Genomic DNA, 15,514 nt, shown 5'->3' on the forward strand with positions numbered 1-15,514 from the left:
TAGATAGTTTGTGTGTACTGTAATCACATTACATTTGTCTCTAACGCAGTAACGTCATTAGTTACTGCTCCTAATTTAAGCAATTTAAGGACTCCTCCTCATGATGTATAAACACTGTGTGGAGCTGTGGAGTAACACAAAAGTAATGTAAATTACTTTCTACAGGGAGTAAATTAGTAAATAAAATAAAACAAATTACTTTTTATAAAACGTAGTGTGTAATTCATTATTTCTTTTGAGTAACGACCCCAACACTGATCTTCAAACAGTTTTTCTCACAGAGGTCCACCAGTAAAATAAGTAATCACTATTTTTACTCTACTTATTTTACTATACTTTTGCACTATACCATAAATACAATTTGTAATGCAATCCAACAGATCTGCCACAAATTCTAGATGAAGATGATAATGTTTTTGTTTAAACTTTCAGAAAGGTGTTAATTTGATATGTTATATAAATAATTGAGTTTTTTTTTAGGTTTTGGTTTGCAGTGAAGTCAGATTGCTTTATACAAAAAGTTTAAAAATGTGTCATTTACTTTAATTTAGTCTCGTTCAAGTACACCCTCAGTAATACACATATTATCAGGTATATAAAGCTGCAATGTGTGGTAATTGGCCACCTGTTGAATTTTTACTCCAAACAAATAGGGGGCAGCATATCACCGAAGTAGTAAGGTATTTATGATTTTTGTTCTTTTGTAGTTCGACCATTTTATACATGATGCGGCAGCTGGAGCTGTTTGTCATCTGGGACACTGGACACTCCATTGTAAGTAATCTCATATGTTAACAGATTTAGACACCACACCATGGGGGTCACGAGGGGTTGGCTGTAAGTATTATTAATTGCATTTCCTTATATCAAGTATCTTTAGGAGAACAGGGCTTTGCACTTGGACCCATTTTGAGCCACACAGCAACAGATAAAAGACTGAAGAGATGTTAACAGGATAAGTAAAGTGTCAGCTTTAATACTCATGTATTCAAACAGCTCGGATCATATTGAGGGAGCAACAAAGCATATTGCACATTAACCTGTTTGACAGTAATCTGAGGTCTGTTTCCCTTCCAGATTGAGTGCACCACCTGTAGTATGTGGTACCACTCTGTGTTGGCCATCCCTCCACACACAGGGAGACTATTTTTGTAAGGCATGTACACTGAAATAAAATCCTCCATTGCTACTGATCGTTGTCGTCCTTCCTCAGTCACAGCAGTGGGTCACTCTAGCTACGGGGAAAGGTCTTGTATTGCATCTTGGATGTAAATTTGTAAAAGTTTTTGTTTTAACAACGCGTTGTTGCTCTAGTGGTCAAAGTAAATGATCTGATCATGGTCACAGGAACTGTCTAGCAGGTGCGGTAAACATTTCCATGGCAAGCTTCACGAATCAGACATCACTATTATACTTAAGGATTTTTATTTTTGTGGAATTTGGGGATAAAATAAATGACAGCGTTTTCTGCAAATTTGAGGAGGACTGATTGATCCTCATGGACTCGCCAAATTTAACTGCAAAACTTCACTGTAGGCTGAGTTTAAAATATTGTATGTCAGGTTGTGTTGATTTTGGACCAAAAAGCAGGACTCTGACAAAAGGCTTGCAAAAGTTCAATGGATTTGTTGTTTTTTAGTTTGGAGGCAGACAGACAGGCAGGCAGAGATCTCAAGAGGGTAACGGACTCAAGGCAGAGGAGAGGAGTGGTTTGCAAACTGCACACATACAAAGAGAAACAGATGGGGGAGCTCAAGAGACACGAAGGCAGGGAAAAAACACGAACAATCACAGGAGGCATGGCTGTGGCCATGATAGGTTTGTGTATACAGTATATACAGTATGTATATTAAGGGTGAGTAAAAAAAGAAGAATCGATTTTCTAGATGTTAATCAGTAGCGTGATGTTGACAAAAGAGGTGTAACTAAAGTGCGAGGGTAGTGCCGGACCCGGACAATTTACAGCACGCACACGTTAGTTATCTTGAAGTTCATCTTCAAACAAGGAAGCGGGTACAAGCGTTTCTTTTATTAAATGACTGGATAATCACCTTTATTTAACTTCCCAAAAGTACTATTTTTTACAAGGTATTTAAGAGTTGATCTCCCTTCCAACTCCTCATCACTTCCATTTGCCATCCATTTATCCTTTAGTTCCGGCTTTGATCCGGGCTTTCCCAGAGCTGATGATAAACATCTTGTTTCGGTACAAAGACCATCATCAGGTTATCACATTGTTTAGTAAAAGTTTAACCAGACTGATGTGGCACAGAAAAAACATCACAAGGGAAAAATAAACACAACGTAATTCAAAACATGGAGAAAAAAAAGTGAAGTTACTGTCAGTCTACTGTGCACCTTCAGCTGCGTTTAAAAGGTGTCCACAGATTGTAAGTCCAAAGGGATCCATAAAAGGTGATTGCGCTCAACCAGCTTTGGTTGTAGTGCTTCGTTACCACTAAAACTGACCTGAAAGGCCGACTCAGTTCTGGAAAAACACGTCTCATCAACTTGATGACTTCCTGGTCAAACGGTGGAGCGCTCTCAGGAACAATTGTGTTTCATTGTGTTTTTAATGTCTGTTTAAGTCTTTATAAATAAAGACAATATAACATCCAGTCCATCAATGTACAAACCCAAATTATTCCAATTTCATAACACGAACACCCAGATAATTCTAATTAGGAAGGAAACGTGGGTGTCTGCAATATTGTTTCCAAAGGTCACTGTTTCTACCCTTCAAGACATGAATACTGAAGAGTTTCATTCTGCGAGGAGTTTTCCAAAAGGTCTATTTTAATGACATGAAATTCTGTTCGCATGTGTAAAAAAGGCCAAAACACATTGAAAAAGCTTTGTTTCAAGAACAGTGTACGTTTCGAGTTACACATCACATGCAGACATTGATAGTGCAGATTCATGCATGCTTAAATGCTTATTGTCAGCAACATTTCCTACTGCTTTGGCTTCATATTAAAAGCATTTAACTGGTGAAATGCCAGTTGACCTTTATTTTTAAGTAGGCCAGTTACAGTAAATGTGATGTGTTGAGTGAGTTAAGGACCACTATCTCATCAAAATGCTACAGAGCAATACAACGGGTTAGTTTGAAGTTTGAGTAGTTTTATACAGTCTGGGAGTAACGGAACAAGAAAGAGCTCCAACTCCTCAGCAAGGTAATGTCCAAATGATGCAAAATATTGCAGAATAAACAGGTGCAATTGCAGCGTCTGTCATCCAAGTAGGTAGGCCTAATGATTAAAAAAATGCAAAAGGATGATGGTGGACAAGTAATGTCATTGATGTATGTCTGCAGTCGTATAACTCCCGTAACTTCTTGCAAAGGAGGATCTGGATATGTATTGAGCAGAGTCAAACTTGAGCAGAACAAAGAATGAATAGAAACTCTTTGTGCAAAATTTGTTTTATTAAAACAAATAAATAACTTGATTTTGTTCAAATATAAACATTCAATCTGTACTAATAGGTAGTATATAAAAAATATCATCTTCATCTTTTTATTTTGTTTCTTAAGAAAACCTTCCTGATCAACAAGTTCCCTCAGAGCTTCAGATTTAAAGTGCAAGGTGTGTGTTTAAAAGTACTGCTGATTAATAAAAGGGGGAGGATTGTCTTCGCTGAACGCTGTCACTCATTCTGTGGAGATGAAAAAAAAAAAACAGAATTAAAACCTGCAGTTGAAACCATTACATGTCACTCATGCCTAACCCTCTACATTCAGATAGGGTCACCTGCTCTAACTTAGTCTTCTAAGATTTCACAACTCTTTCTTAACTCCCGTTGCTTGCTGCAATATTAAATGAGCATTTGTTCAGCACACCCTATGAGGCTCATGGCTCTATTCATATATTGTTTTTCATATTGACATGAGATGGGATAATTTCATGAATGAAAAGGTTGCTGGTTCAACTGATCTCACTGAGAATCAATGCTTCAGTCTGCTGCTTTGTGCAGTTCATCCCATTCTCCTGGTTTGCAGGTCCACATGGTTGAGGTATACTTTTAGCTTTTGGTTAGTGGACCAAACTAAGGCTAAAATATATGAAAATATTTATTTTAAAAAATATTGATATAATAGACAACAGGTAGCGAGCAAGAGTTGCAAACACATTCCTCATTGAAACTTGTTATACAAAGAGTCCATGTTGTGAGTTATTTGCCGTCTATCTGATACCTGTTAGATAAAAAAGTCAAAAAGCTGAAACAATAATCAACTGTAAAAGAGAAGAGCGATGTCTTTGTAAAATTCTAATCACATTTGTATAGAATACAAACAAAATGACATCTCTGTTGCAGTTACTGTACCTGCATTTGCTCATACACCCAGTTGATAAAATAGGTCACATTGCCGTAGACTCCAGGCTTGTTCCTCCAAGCACATCCAATTCCCCAGCTAGTGTCCCCTGCCAGCCACCATACATTCCCTTGTTTAACCACCAGAGGCCCTCCACTGTCACCCTGCAACACACAGAAGGAATAAGGTGAGGCTGAATCCAAATGTCCACCCTCTGGACATGCTGACTGACAAGCTGCTGACAGACAGGCCACAATAATAATGTGCTTTTTAATTTATTTTTTATATATTTTTTAATTGTATATATATATATATATATATATATATATATACAGCCTACACTTCTACATGTCTGTTCATGATGAGGTTGACTACATGTTTCAAGTAATGTTCTAATAAAGTCATTGTTTGACACATTCATAAAAAGTTGTTTTTTGTTGTTGTTTTTTTTCCCAGCATTTGGAAAAACTATGTCACATCTGTATTGCAATGAATTTTGGGTAATTACATCGGTGAGGTCTGATGAAGTATCCACCAAGCCTGAAGGACAACCGCAAGGCTCTGAGACAATTTGCATAGTGGCCAAACTGTGTAATTACAACGTCATGTGAAGCACAGAGGCATCTTTTTCCCATAAGCTTACATTGTGAAAGTAGATGCTGTAAAATGGTGGCTACATGATTGTGAGCATCACAGCTCCCACAAAGTGACTCATTTCACTATGATAATTAAATCCATTCAGTCTGAAAGTCAAGTCTGCATGTTTTATGGAGCCCACAATGCAGAAGATCTGGGTCATTTTATATCTGAGAAGTAGAACTTTTTTTTGGCTTCATGCTTCATAGAAATAGTGGGGCTCTAACTCTGAGGCTGTATCCAGATCTCATTATATGTCCATGGTCTGCATTCCAGGCGGACATCTGTAAGTCTGCAGAAACCCCACTTGAGGCCGATTGTGGACTGGATCTGGATGAATTGTGGGTTTGGATAGCCCTCAGCATATCGACATGCAAACATCCCAGTAACATGCCCGCAAGGTCCACAAGAGAGGTGAAGTCCAGACATTCAGATGCAGCCTTAGAGTGTGCGTGTATGTTTCTGACATAGGCTACTTTCTGGGACAAATTCCAGACTAAATAACCATCACCTGGGGACGGCATGTCCAATTGGGGACAAGAACCATGTCATTAATTGGGAAAAAGCTCATTTGTGGGTAGTGATCAAAGTCAGGATAGGGGAGTGGAACCAGACCCCACCTAAATGACATGAGAGGCACGGTCCCTTCCCCAGTAGCCTTTCCCTCTCTAGCGCAGGCATGGTGGTCCCAATATCCATAATGGCTTTGTGGTCGGTTATCATAGTCCCACAGGGACAACCACGTTTCTTCCCCTGGTGTACTGTCCAGCCCTCATCATGGGCAAACCTCATGATTGAGTTTTTTTTTCTCTCTGTTTAAACTTAAATGAACAAATACATTTTATGAAATTAAATAAATAAAAAAATTCAGCTTTCAAATCACTACAATGTTGTAATCCAACGGTGTCCATGTGTGCAACATTTCAACCACTGTGAGTCTTCTTCTGGTAAATGCACAACTGAAAAAAAGCTAAACAGAAAACATCACAAGGTTTGTATTAGACTTTAGAGATGTTGTCTCTTCACTGGTGGCGGCCACTGGTCAAGCTGAGGGTAAGGGTTAGAGAGAGAGAGTGTGTGTGTGTGTGTGTGTGTGTGTGTGTGTGTGTGTGTGTGTGTGTGTGTGTGTGTGTGTGTGTGACAGAGAGAAAAGACCAACCTGACATGAGTCGACTCCTCCCTGCAGCTTGCCAGCACAGATCATGGTCTCTGTGATCGCTCCATCTAACACCTCAGGTGTGTTGCATGTCTCTCTGCTGTAGATGGTCACTTGGGCCTGATTGAGCGTGTCAGGGGATGGTCCTGAGAGAAAAATTGATGGTTGTACATCCACAGTTAGCTCAGCGAAGCATTAAAAAGCACAGTTACCTAACTTGTACTTTAAACCTTAAAAAGCAGGTGACCCCTGAAACATTTCAACAAATAATCTACAGGGAGGAATGAGAAGTACATGCTCAGTCAGCATGATAGACATGTACACTTCGGCTCACCAGATGAGCGCAAGGCTCCCCATCCTGTAATCCAGGCTTGTTGTCCAGCAGAGATGTCCATACCAATGTTGGGGAGACACACAGGCTTCACTGTTCCTGAGACATAAACATAAGATAAGATAAGATAAGATAAGATAAGATGTTCCTTTATTGATCCCCCTTGGGAGAAATTCACAGGTAACACAGCAGTACAGAGGGAAATAAGTAGCAGCACAAGATTAAGTCCAAAAAATAGAGACAATAATAAGGAGAGAATAAAATAACAATTTGAATAAAAATATAATAAAAACTATTTGAATAAACATAAACATACTATATACAGTAACTGTCCTTGCGTGTACATGACGTGTGCATTATATAATAAATGTGCCTGTGCAATATGTGCAAGGTTCCTGAGATATTAAATAACAACAGAAACATGTATGTTACTATCAGTGTAGAAGTGACACTTTACAGCATATAATCATGCAATTAATGAAATATGAAGTATGAAGAAAGTACTTACCTGTGTATGTCAAAGGTGTATTGAGCTTTAGAAGAGCAATGTCGTTGTTACTAGTTTCTGTGTCATATCCTTTATGACTAATGATTTTGTTGACTCTTTTGCCAGAGCCAAAGCTAAATGCCGACAGGCGCACTTTGCCAGAGTATACCATCCACACTGACGGGTCAGAGTACCTGCCAGGAGATAAAACAGTTAAACACATGGAATGTCTATCAAAAGCGAGTGAAAAAATAATGCCCTTTGTCTTGTTAAGTATCAAGACAAAGGGCAAGAAGGGTCTAAAATGAAAATTCAACATTTAAAACAAGTACCCAGCTGCTTCAAGTTTTTCTGGACTGCGAAACTTTACCTGACTTTCCATTAGCACTGGGGTGAGTGAATAATGATTAAATTCTCATTTTTGAGCAAACTTATCCTTTGATGGTATAAAGACAAGGTACTCACTTTTGGAAGCAGTGTGCAGCAGATAGGATCCAATTAGGGCTGATAATGGAGCCTCCACAAACGTGCTGACCATTAATTTGGAGACTGACCTGCCACGGCCAGGCCCCATTCACTGCCTCCGTACCACCCACGATACGAGTACTGGGAGCTGCTGAACTTTCTCCACATTCTGAGGATGAAAGAAAAGAGAATCCCATTTTCAGGACAGCACTGCACATATCTCTTCAAGTCATACATATTTCAGTGGTAGTAGTAGTTGTGTCCCAACCAGTAGCTTACCAATACAACGAAGTTTGACTGCTCTGGCTGAGCAAACTGGGCTGTAAAGGAAAGGATGAGGAAAAAGACATTCAGGTAAGTGAGAAATGAGATTGACTCAGCTCTGAGTGTGGTTGTAATCACTGCTGTACTGTGTATTAAGTGTTTATCCAGTGATACAGTAGGTGGGCTGTGATACCTGTAAATGAGCTGTGACTGTATGCGTGATTCATGGTTACTTCCAGCCATTAACTTCATGTACCCCCTCAAGGCAATAGAACCTGCACTGGTTTGACTAGAGGACACGTAATCCTGCCTGTTGGATAGACAGACATGCAAAACAGAGAGGTAAGTGCAATATACCATACTCAGATGGGACTGATTCTCTAAAAAAGGATTGGATATCAGCCAGCAAATGTTGTCAGTTAACGTTTCTGCAAAACAAGGATACATTAAAATTTGTGTGTCATACATAGCATGTTGACATTTCTACAAAGACTGTTATATCACGTTTGCATTACATGTATGTAAGTTACATGTAAGCGACAAGGCTGCCAAACCAGCGACTAAAGTCTCGACATTTGTAAGTGCGAAACCACTGGATATTTTTTAAGAAGACCTTGAGACAATTCGCAGCCGTGTTTGTGGCAACAAAAAGCAGATATTTTGGACAAATGTTGGGACTTCTCCAGCCGTGTATGTGGTGACAAAACCAGATATTCTAATCCAAAACATTAAGAAAGATATGAAATAAATTATTATAATTATATGAAGATAAGCACAGCGTTGTCACAATATAAAATTGAAAACTGAACCTGAAGAAACAGAAAGTTGTAAAAGTTGTTTTTTTTTAAGAATTAATTTTGCAGTTCAAGCAATTGATCTATCAAGTATCCCCTAAAACTACATATGAGTCGTGGGACATAATGGTTTACATAATGTTGCTGCTAATCTCCAACTTATCTCAGCTTTCCAATAAGTTTAAGCAACATATCAAAGTCTACATTCTGTTTTAGAGGCGTTGACTCTCTGAAAATAATAACATTACAGGGAAAAACACTGTAAACTTGTAGGTACCATTAAAAATATAAGCTCTAGCTTTTAGAAACCCATTGATCATTCTGTATGTTTCAACTTTTATACAGCAGTAAGAAAACACAGCAGAAGTGGGAGATGAACAAGTTTCTATTTGATACCTCCATGTTGATGTTGTTCCTTGAACATGATTTCAATTTACCACAAAGTGAGAAAATCTGCATCTGGAGCCAACTGCTGTGGCTGACTTATGTCTGGTCTTTCACCAGAGTATCTACTGGATTCAAACATTTTATTAGTTATCTTTTTTTCAGTTTTCTGTTGCTGTTTGGCTGTTTGTTTAGGCAACAAGAATACTCGGTTAGGTTTAGGCAACAAAAACACTTGGTTAGGTTTAGCCAACAAATATACTCGGTTAGGTTTAGGCAACAAGAACACTCGGTTAGGTTTAGGCAACAAGAATACTTGGTTAGGTTTAGGCAACAAGAATACTTGGTCAGGTTTAGGCAACAAAAATACTTGGTCAGGATTAGGCAACAAGAATACTCAGTTAGGTTTAGGCAACAAAAACGCTTGGTTAGGTTTAGGCAACAAATACACTCGGTTAGGTTAAGGCAACAAGAATACTTGGTTAGGTTTAGGCAACAAATATACTCGGTTAGGTTTAGGCAACAAGAATACTTGGTCAGGTTTAGGCAACAAAAATACTTGGTTAGGTTTAGGCAACAAGAATACTCGGTTAGGTTTAGGCAACAAAAACACTTGGTTAGGTTTAGCCGATTTAAATACTTGGTTAGGTTTAGGCAACAAAAACGCTTGGTTAGGTTTAGCCGATTTAAATACTCGGTTAGGTTTAGGCAACAAAAACGCTTGGTTAGGTTTAGCCGATTTAAATACTTGGTTAGGTTTAGGCAATTTAAAGACTTGGTTGGATTTAGGTGATTTAAATACTTGGTTAGGTTTAGGCGATTTAAAGACTTGGTTAGGTTTAGGCAAACATGGTTTGGGTTAAAATAGATCCTTCCACAATGTTATGTAGACTAACTTCTCCCATTTGTGTATTGTTCCAGTCTTTTCCTCCGAGTTGCAAATCTATGACATTACCAAACATAGGTGGTCAGTTGCAATGATGGTGCTGCAGCACTGCCATGTTGGTGTTGTTCCGGGAACAACACCAACATGGGTGATATCAGATTGTGCAGTGAACAATAGTGAGGCAGACAATCAGTACCTCCTGTATCCCATTTGGTCACACACAGCTCTCCCATAGTTGTTGTCCCAATTGTCAGCACACACCGGCATCCAACTCTGGCTGTCAGTTGAGTAACTTTCCAGGATGAAGTTGGTCCCATGGAGGCGAACTGTGGAACAGAGAAAACAATGCTATCCAGCTACAATGCTGCTCAATGATGTGATGTACAAAGGCACATACACATGTTTGGAAGACTGGGGTGTTGTATCTCTTACAGCACTGAGCTTCATCCTCTCCATGAGAACAGTCCTTAACACCATCACACCACTGGGAGGGGCTGAGACACTTCCCACCACGTCTGCACGACTTCCCCAGTAAACACTGATAGTATACTGCAAACACACACATACATAAGGTAAACAGCACACATACAAGGGCAAACAGGATCAGCAAACTAAATTGATGTGATGACAAAAACAATTTTATGAAGCTACAAAGATTCTCAACTTCACTTACAGAAGTACCAGAGCAGGATGCCGACCACTGCCAGTATAGCAAGCACAAACAGGGATCCACACAGTATGTTTTGCCACGGACATTTATTTATTCCTGCAAGGCAATGCAATAATAAAGTCATTCATATAGCTTGATTATATTTATATGCATGGCCTCGGTAAACTGGGTTATGTTAAACTAAAATGCAAATTGCTTTAGATTTACATAGTATCATACAGGCAAATATCAGGCTTGGCAGATATTACAGTATGATATCCTACTGCAGACATGACAAAAAACTAAACATACTGTCGAACTAAAACACAGCAGAGAACTAGCATTATGTTGATTAAGAATTCAAATCTTAATGGTTTTTCTCACCACAGATGTATAGGTAATTTAAACCTTTTACTATTCCATGTTTGTCATAAATTCTAATGTGAAATTTCATTTTGAAAATAAATGTTCTATTTACAAATTAAGATAGGGCACACCATATCTTGTGTTTTTAGGATCAAATGAGCTTTACCAATTCAACAAATCAAACACTTGACACACACATGTCAAAATAATGTACTTGACTTTATCCCAGGGGAAGATCCACTGAAAAAAAGTGAACCATAAGGTACCACTGCCATCCTTACCCCAGTCATTTCCATACAACCCCATTCAAGGCCCTGTGTATTAGGTCACCAATAACGTCATAATGTGCTTGAAACATGGCCATAATGGGGAATGAAGCGGAAGCTTAAAAGTAGTTTCCTCTCAAATTATTTACTAGTTTTCCATCTGTTTTTGCTGACATTTGAATCTTTGTGGTAAATTCATTGTATATGCCAGCAAGTAGTGTGTCAGTGGTTTAAAGCAAGACTGTGCAACCTTTTCTGAAGAATTGGAGTAACAATTCTACAGTCAAAAAATAATGTCTAAAACAATGACTTGAAGTATTTTTACTCCATGTACATTTCTGTCTTATTCTATTACATACACTATTACTATTACACTTCAATGTAGAGGGTCACACGTAATGCAAAGTTAAATGTTGAGTCATAAATTGTATAAAGTGTAGAAATTAGATGTTTGAATTATTACAGGAGACATAACTCATTTGAAATGCATTACTATTATGTATAAAACTTGAATAATAAACCCTGTATGTACTAACTGAACACAAGGTTTATGAATAACTCTGCATTAATGTAATTTAAGTTAATCAGACTAAGTTAATTAATTTATACACAATGACTCAACATGACCGATTAAAGTGGTACTTTACAAGAAATAAGACTGCAGCAACAAAACCTCAGACTGTATTAAACTGACCAAGGGTGTGTTTTGATTTTGTAAAACCACAGTAGATGTTTCCGTTCATATGACTGGATATTTCCTTATGACTGACTGGAAGTCAATGTTTACCCTCCTCTTTATTCCACACAGTATCACCTAACAACAGGCTGGTGACAACACGTTAATCAAATATTACTGTACCTTTCTTTTGTTCTGTGTTAGGTGGTGTTTCAGGAGTTGTGGTCTGGTGGGTGTTGATGGGTTTGGGAGAGACAGCAACATAGCTGGGGGTCTCTTGTGGGAGGTAAGGGTATGTACCCTGCGTTTGGGAGTATGGAGGGGATCTTCCTTCCTCATGCCGAAACCCTGCGTTGTCATAGACGGGACCATTTGTCTGGAGCTACAGCAAAGAGAGGAATCAGCGTTGTAAAAAGTACCCAAAAGTCATACTTGGGGTAAAAAGTGTAAAAGTCTTTAAGTGTTGGATATTAAATGTACTTAAAAAAAAATGTTTTACCAGAAAATAATTTTTGATACTCAACTCACAATCAATGTTTTGTTTTTTGTTTTTTTTGTTTGTTTTTTTTGCTTTCATTTATAATTCTGAAGTAAATACTGATGTCACAGTGTAATGGCTGTAGAAAAAATGACATCATCAGCATGTAGATTGGTTCCCTATAAAACTTGCTTTTACTATGCCAATTCAGCCTGCTCACAAACTGGATTTTTCCCACAAAAAAAAGACGAATTACAGCACAAATGAAGCGCGTCTGCCATCATGCATCCAAAACAGTAGGAGACATTGTTTTCCCCAGTCACAATCCGCAGTTAACGGTGGAACAACTGGAATAACTGGAAACTCTACGTTGCATAAGAAAAAGATCCTCGCTGATGGAGGAGGCAAAGAAGGTGAAGATGAGAGAGATATAAACCGAGGAAAAGACAAGAGTGAATGCACAGGCATTCATTCGATTGAGAGCACGCCGGTGTTGAATGACAGTTCAAAACTGTCATTCTTTCTACCAGATCAGTAAGTAACAAAACCTGCCAACTCATTAATACAGCCAGGTGTTTTTCTTTGCTTTTTCACAGAACTGAGATCAGAGTTTCAGTAGCCAGACTGTTAGCAATAGCCATGTTGCTAACGCCGTGTAACAACAGAAATACTGCAGGGAAACACTAGGAGGCGGAGAAGTCGAAAAGTTGTCTGTTTCCACTTTACGTATCGAATGTAAATTATTAATATATTTATGTAAATGTATGTATATACTGTATACTACAACCGATTATCGACTTGGCTGATTATTGGAATCCAAAAGTTACCAAATACTAAGTTATATAAGTTTTGTGGAGTTAAAAGTCGATATTTCCTCCAAAATGCAGAGGGGTGGAAGTATAAGGAGGTAAAAAAAAAATGGCAAGTCAAACTCAAAATTATATTAAAGTACAGTAGTTGAGTAAAAGTACTTAGTTACATTCCATCACTGATAGTAATAAAGATATTTTCAATAGATAACATGAGCTAAATGTGATCTAGCTTTAGTCAGAAAAAGCATTAACTACATGTTAGCATATGTGGTGAGCAGTGTTATCAAATAGAGCTAACTGTTAAACGGGAGAACAATGTGTATGTGTGTGTATCCAGACATCTAAATGTTGCCCTTTGCCATGAAACTGAACTTACCTGATTATTATTCATGCTGAAACTGGTTACACTGCCTGAGGAGGTAGACCGTCAAACAAGGTAGAGGTTACACAATTTCTTTTTAAATGTAGTATTATCAAGATAAATGAAGTACCGCTCATAAGTAAAGTATATGATACACTGTATGTGGGATTGATTGAAGCAATATTCATAAATAAATACATGTAAAATATGATTCAGCAGCTTGTTCATTAGAATGTGCAAGAAGTAAAATAAAAACTACCTTAACACAGTAGCCTCATACACATGAAAAATACTCTAACCCTAACCTAAACACAGAGAATTTGTAGTTTTTAACAAACATGTCACAAGCTCATTTGACTATTCCACATTTCAAAAGTACAATACTAAAAATGCTCACACGTTACCCAAGTAGGTTGACTTACTTTGATTTTACAAAAACAGTCATCCACATTTGTCACTAGATTTCCGCCTACCTTGAAATTCCCACAAATTCCCTCAGCGCTCTGGTTGTGTCCGTCCTTCCACTCCCCGTTTCTCTCTCTGTTTCTCATGTTCAGGCAATTCTTCCATGTAATCAACAGCCGTGACCACACCTTTCCCACAGTGTGGACAAACCAGCCTGTTGTGTGCCACTTGCTTTATACGGCACTTGACATAGACAAACATTAGTTATTGATGATACTCATTATCTTCTGTTTACAGCCAGGATTTCAGATAAGGTGAATGAAGGGAAAACAGTAAGCCATGGGCTTCATTGATCGAGCCATCCACTGATTTGTGACAGGAGAAACCTAATTTAGGAAATCAATTCAGCAGTGTAATATATGTGTACTATGATTAATATGCATCAATGATCTGTCTATTTCATTGTATAGGCTTGAGGTAACTTTGTGAACCGATAGTTGCATCCCCCATCCTCAAAACCACACACATCAGGCCACATGTCTGAGCAGCAAACATCTGTACAAGTGTAATCTAGTAAAATCTGATTTTTCTTCATGAAACCTTGAAGACTTCCTCTTCAAATTATAGACATTCAAAACCAAAACTGCTGTATCACTGTACAAAAAACACAGCAGCATAAATGTACCAAAAATAAAGTGGCATTTTCTTGTAATTTCTTAACCCCTCCCGTTATAATCATATGTGACTCAGAGAAGGAATGAGGGGAGTCAACAGGTGGTAAGTGGTTTCTGTTTGTTTGACATACCATTCATTCAGACACAGCTGTATAGGATAAAAAAGATTTTAGTCAAAGGAAAAGGCATAATAGACTCGGGTCTTAGTTCACGCATGCTATTGTTTGTCTTCCTGAGGAGAAGCGCCCGCTGTGTTTAATCAGTAACGTCCAAACAAATGGGCGAGTGGGCTTAAAAAAATACTGAGGGCTGAAGGACTTTTACACCCTGTTAATATTTAACCCAATGTTTGACTGTGTCAGCCGACAGGAAAAGGAAGGAATGAATGACGAGAGTCACCCAGTAAGAGACTGTGAGGAACATAATGTCATCCTGAGTCACAGCAGCTTAACCTTTGTATAACATGTTTCAACATTTACATCATTACAGTGATCTAAAATTACTTACTGGACACACCAAAGACATGTCCTGACATGGAATATACCAACTAAGAATCATTTTTCAAGTGTGTCACTAGATCCCCATCACTTCATTATGAAACAACATAGAAGTAGATGGGGACTTAAAAGAACTAGAAGAAAACATAAAATGGATCCAATATTTTCAAATCAATTTGGGATCTTGGGGCTTCTGGGGACTTTGATTACACTGGAGCCATCTTTGTTTAGTTTTTTTTCAGCTGTTTTTTTTTTTTTACATTTTTAAACAAGTCCCCATCTACTTCATTTGTTGAGGAGAAAGCTACATCGTTTTGCTGTGAAGCTCCAGAAATGTTTTGTGGACTAAGAAACTTCACCCACCTTTCCATCAGCATGGGGGCGAGTGGATAATGGTTACATTTTTCATTTCTGGTTGAATTTATCCTTTAAGATAAAAATAACCTACAGAAGTATAGAATATTGTTGGTGTGTCTCTTGTGTCTATTGTTTTTATAGGATCATTTAATGTTAGAAAGTCTCATCTTGGACTCAACCACATTTTCGCTGGACCTCGTCTCTCCAGATAAAGAGGACTCTGACTCGTTTGATACCTTCTGTTGTCAAGGATAG

At 38.2% G+C, this 15,514-nt stretch overlaps 1 protein-coding gene across 1 annotated transcript; it reads right to left on the bottom strand.

The window, feature by feature from the left end:
- Positions 1–3,408: 3,408 nt before the first annotated feature.
- tmprss2 (transmembrane serine protease 2) lies at positions 3,409–13,943 on the bottom strand. Its single transcript, XM_073478966.1, has 14 exons — positions 13,800–13,943; positions 13,342–13,376; positions 11,859–12,057; positions 10,392–10,484; positions 10,151–10,267; positions 9,915–10,044; positions 7,848–7,964; positions 7,670–7,710; positions 7,391–7,559; positions 6,947–7,119; positions 6,442–6,537; positions 6,111–6,253; positions 4,327–4,479; positions 3,409–3,657 (listed from the first exon to the last, which is right to left on the bottom strand). The coding sequence occupies exons 2-14, from the start codon at positions 13,354–13,356 to the stop codon at positions 3,649–3,651; spliced, it is 1,455 nt and encodes a 484-aa protein (XP_073335067.1). The 5' UTR covers positions 13,357–13,376; positions 13,800–13,943; the 3' UTR covers positions 3,409–3,648.
- Positions 13,944–15,514: the final 1,571 nt, after the last annotated feature.

Source organism: Pagrus major, chromosome 13 (genome assembly GCF_040436345.1).
Source record: "Pagrus major chromosome 13, Pma_NU_1.0".
Taxonomy (NCBI): domain Eukaryota; kingdom Metazoa; phylum Chordata; class Actinopteri; order Spariformes; family Sparidae; genus Pagrus; species Pagrus major.

Coding starts and splice junctions, on each gene's coding strand:
- tmprss2 (XM_073478966.1), bottom strand. Junction 7,711..7,847: donor CAGTCACAGCTCATTTACAG/GTATCACAGCCC, acceptor TTTCCTTTACAG/CCCAGTTTGCTCAGCCAGAG. Junction 6,538..6,946: donor TACACCTTTGACATACACAG/GTAAGTACTTTC, acceptor TTTATGTCTCAG/GAACAGTGAAGCCTGTGTGT.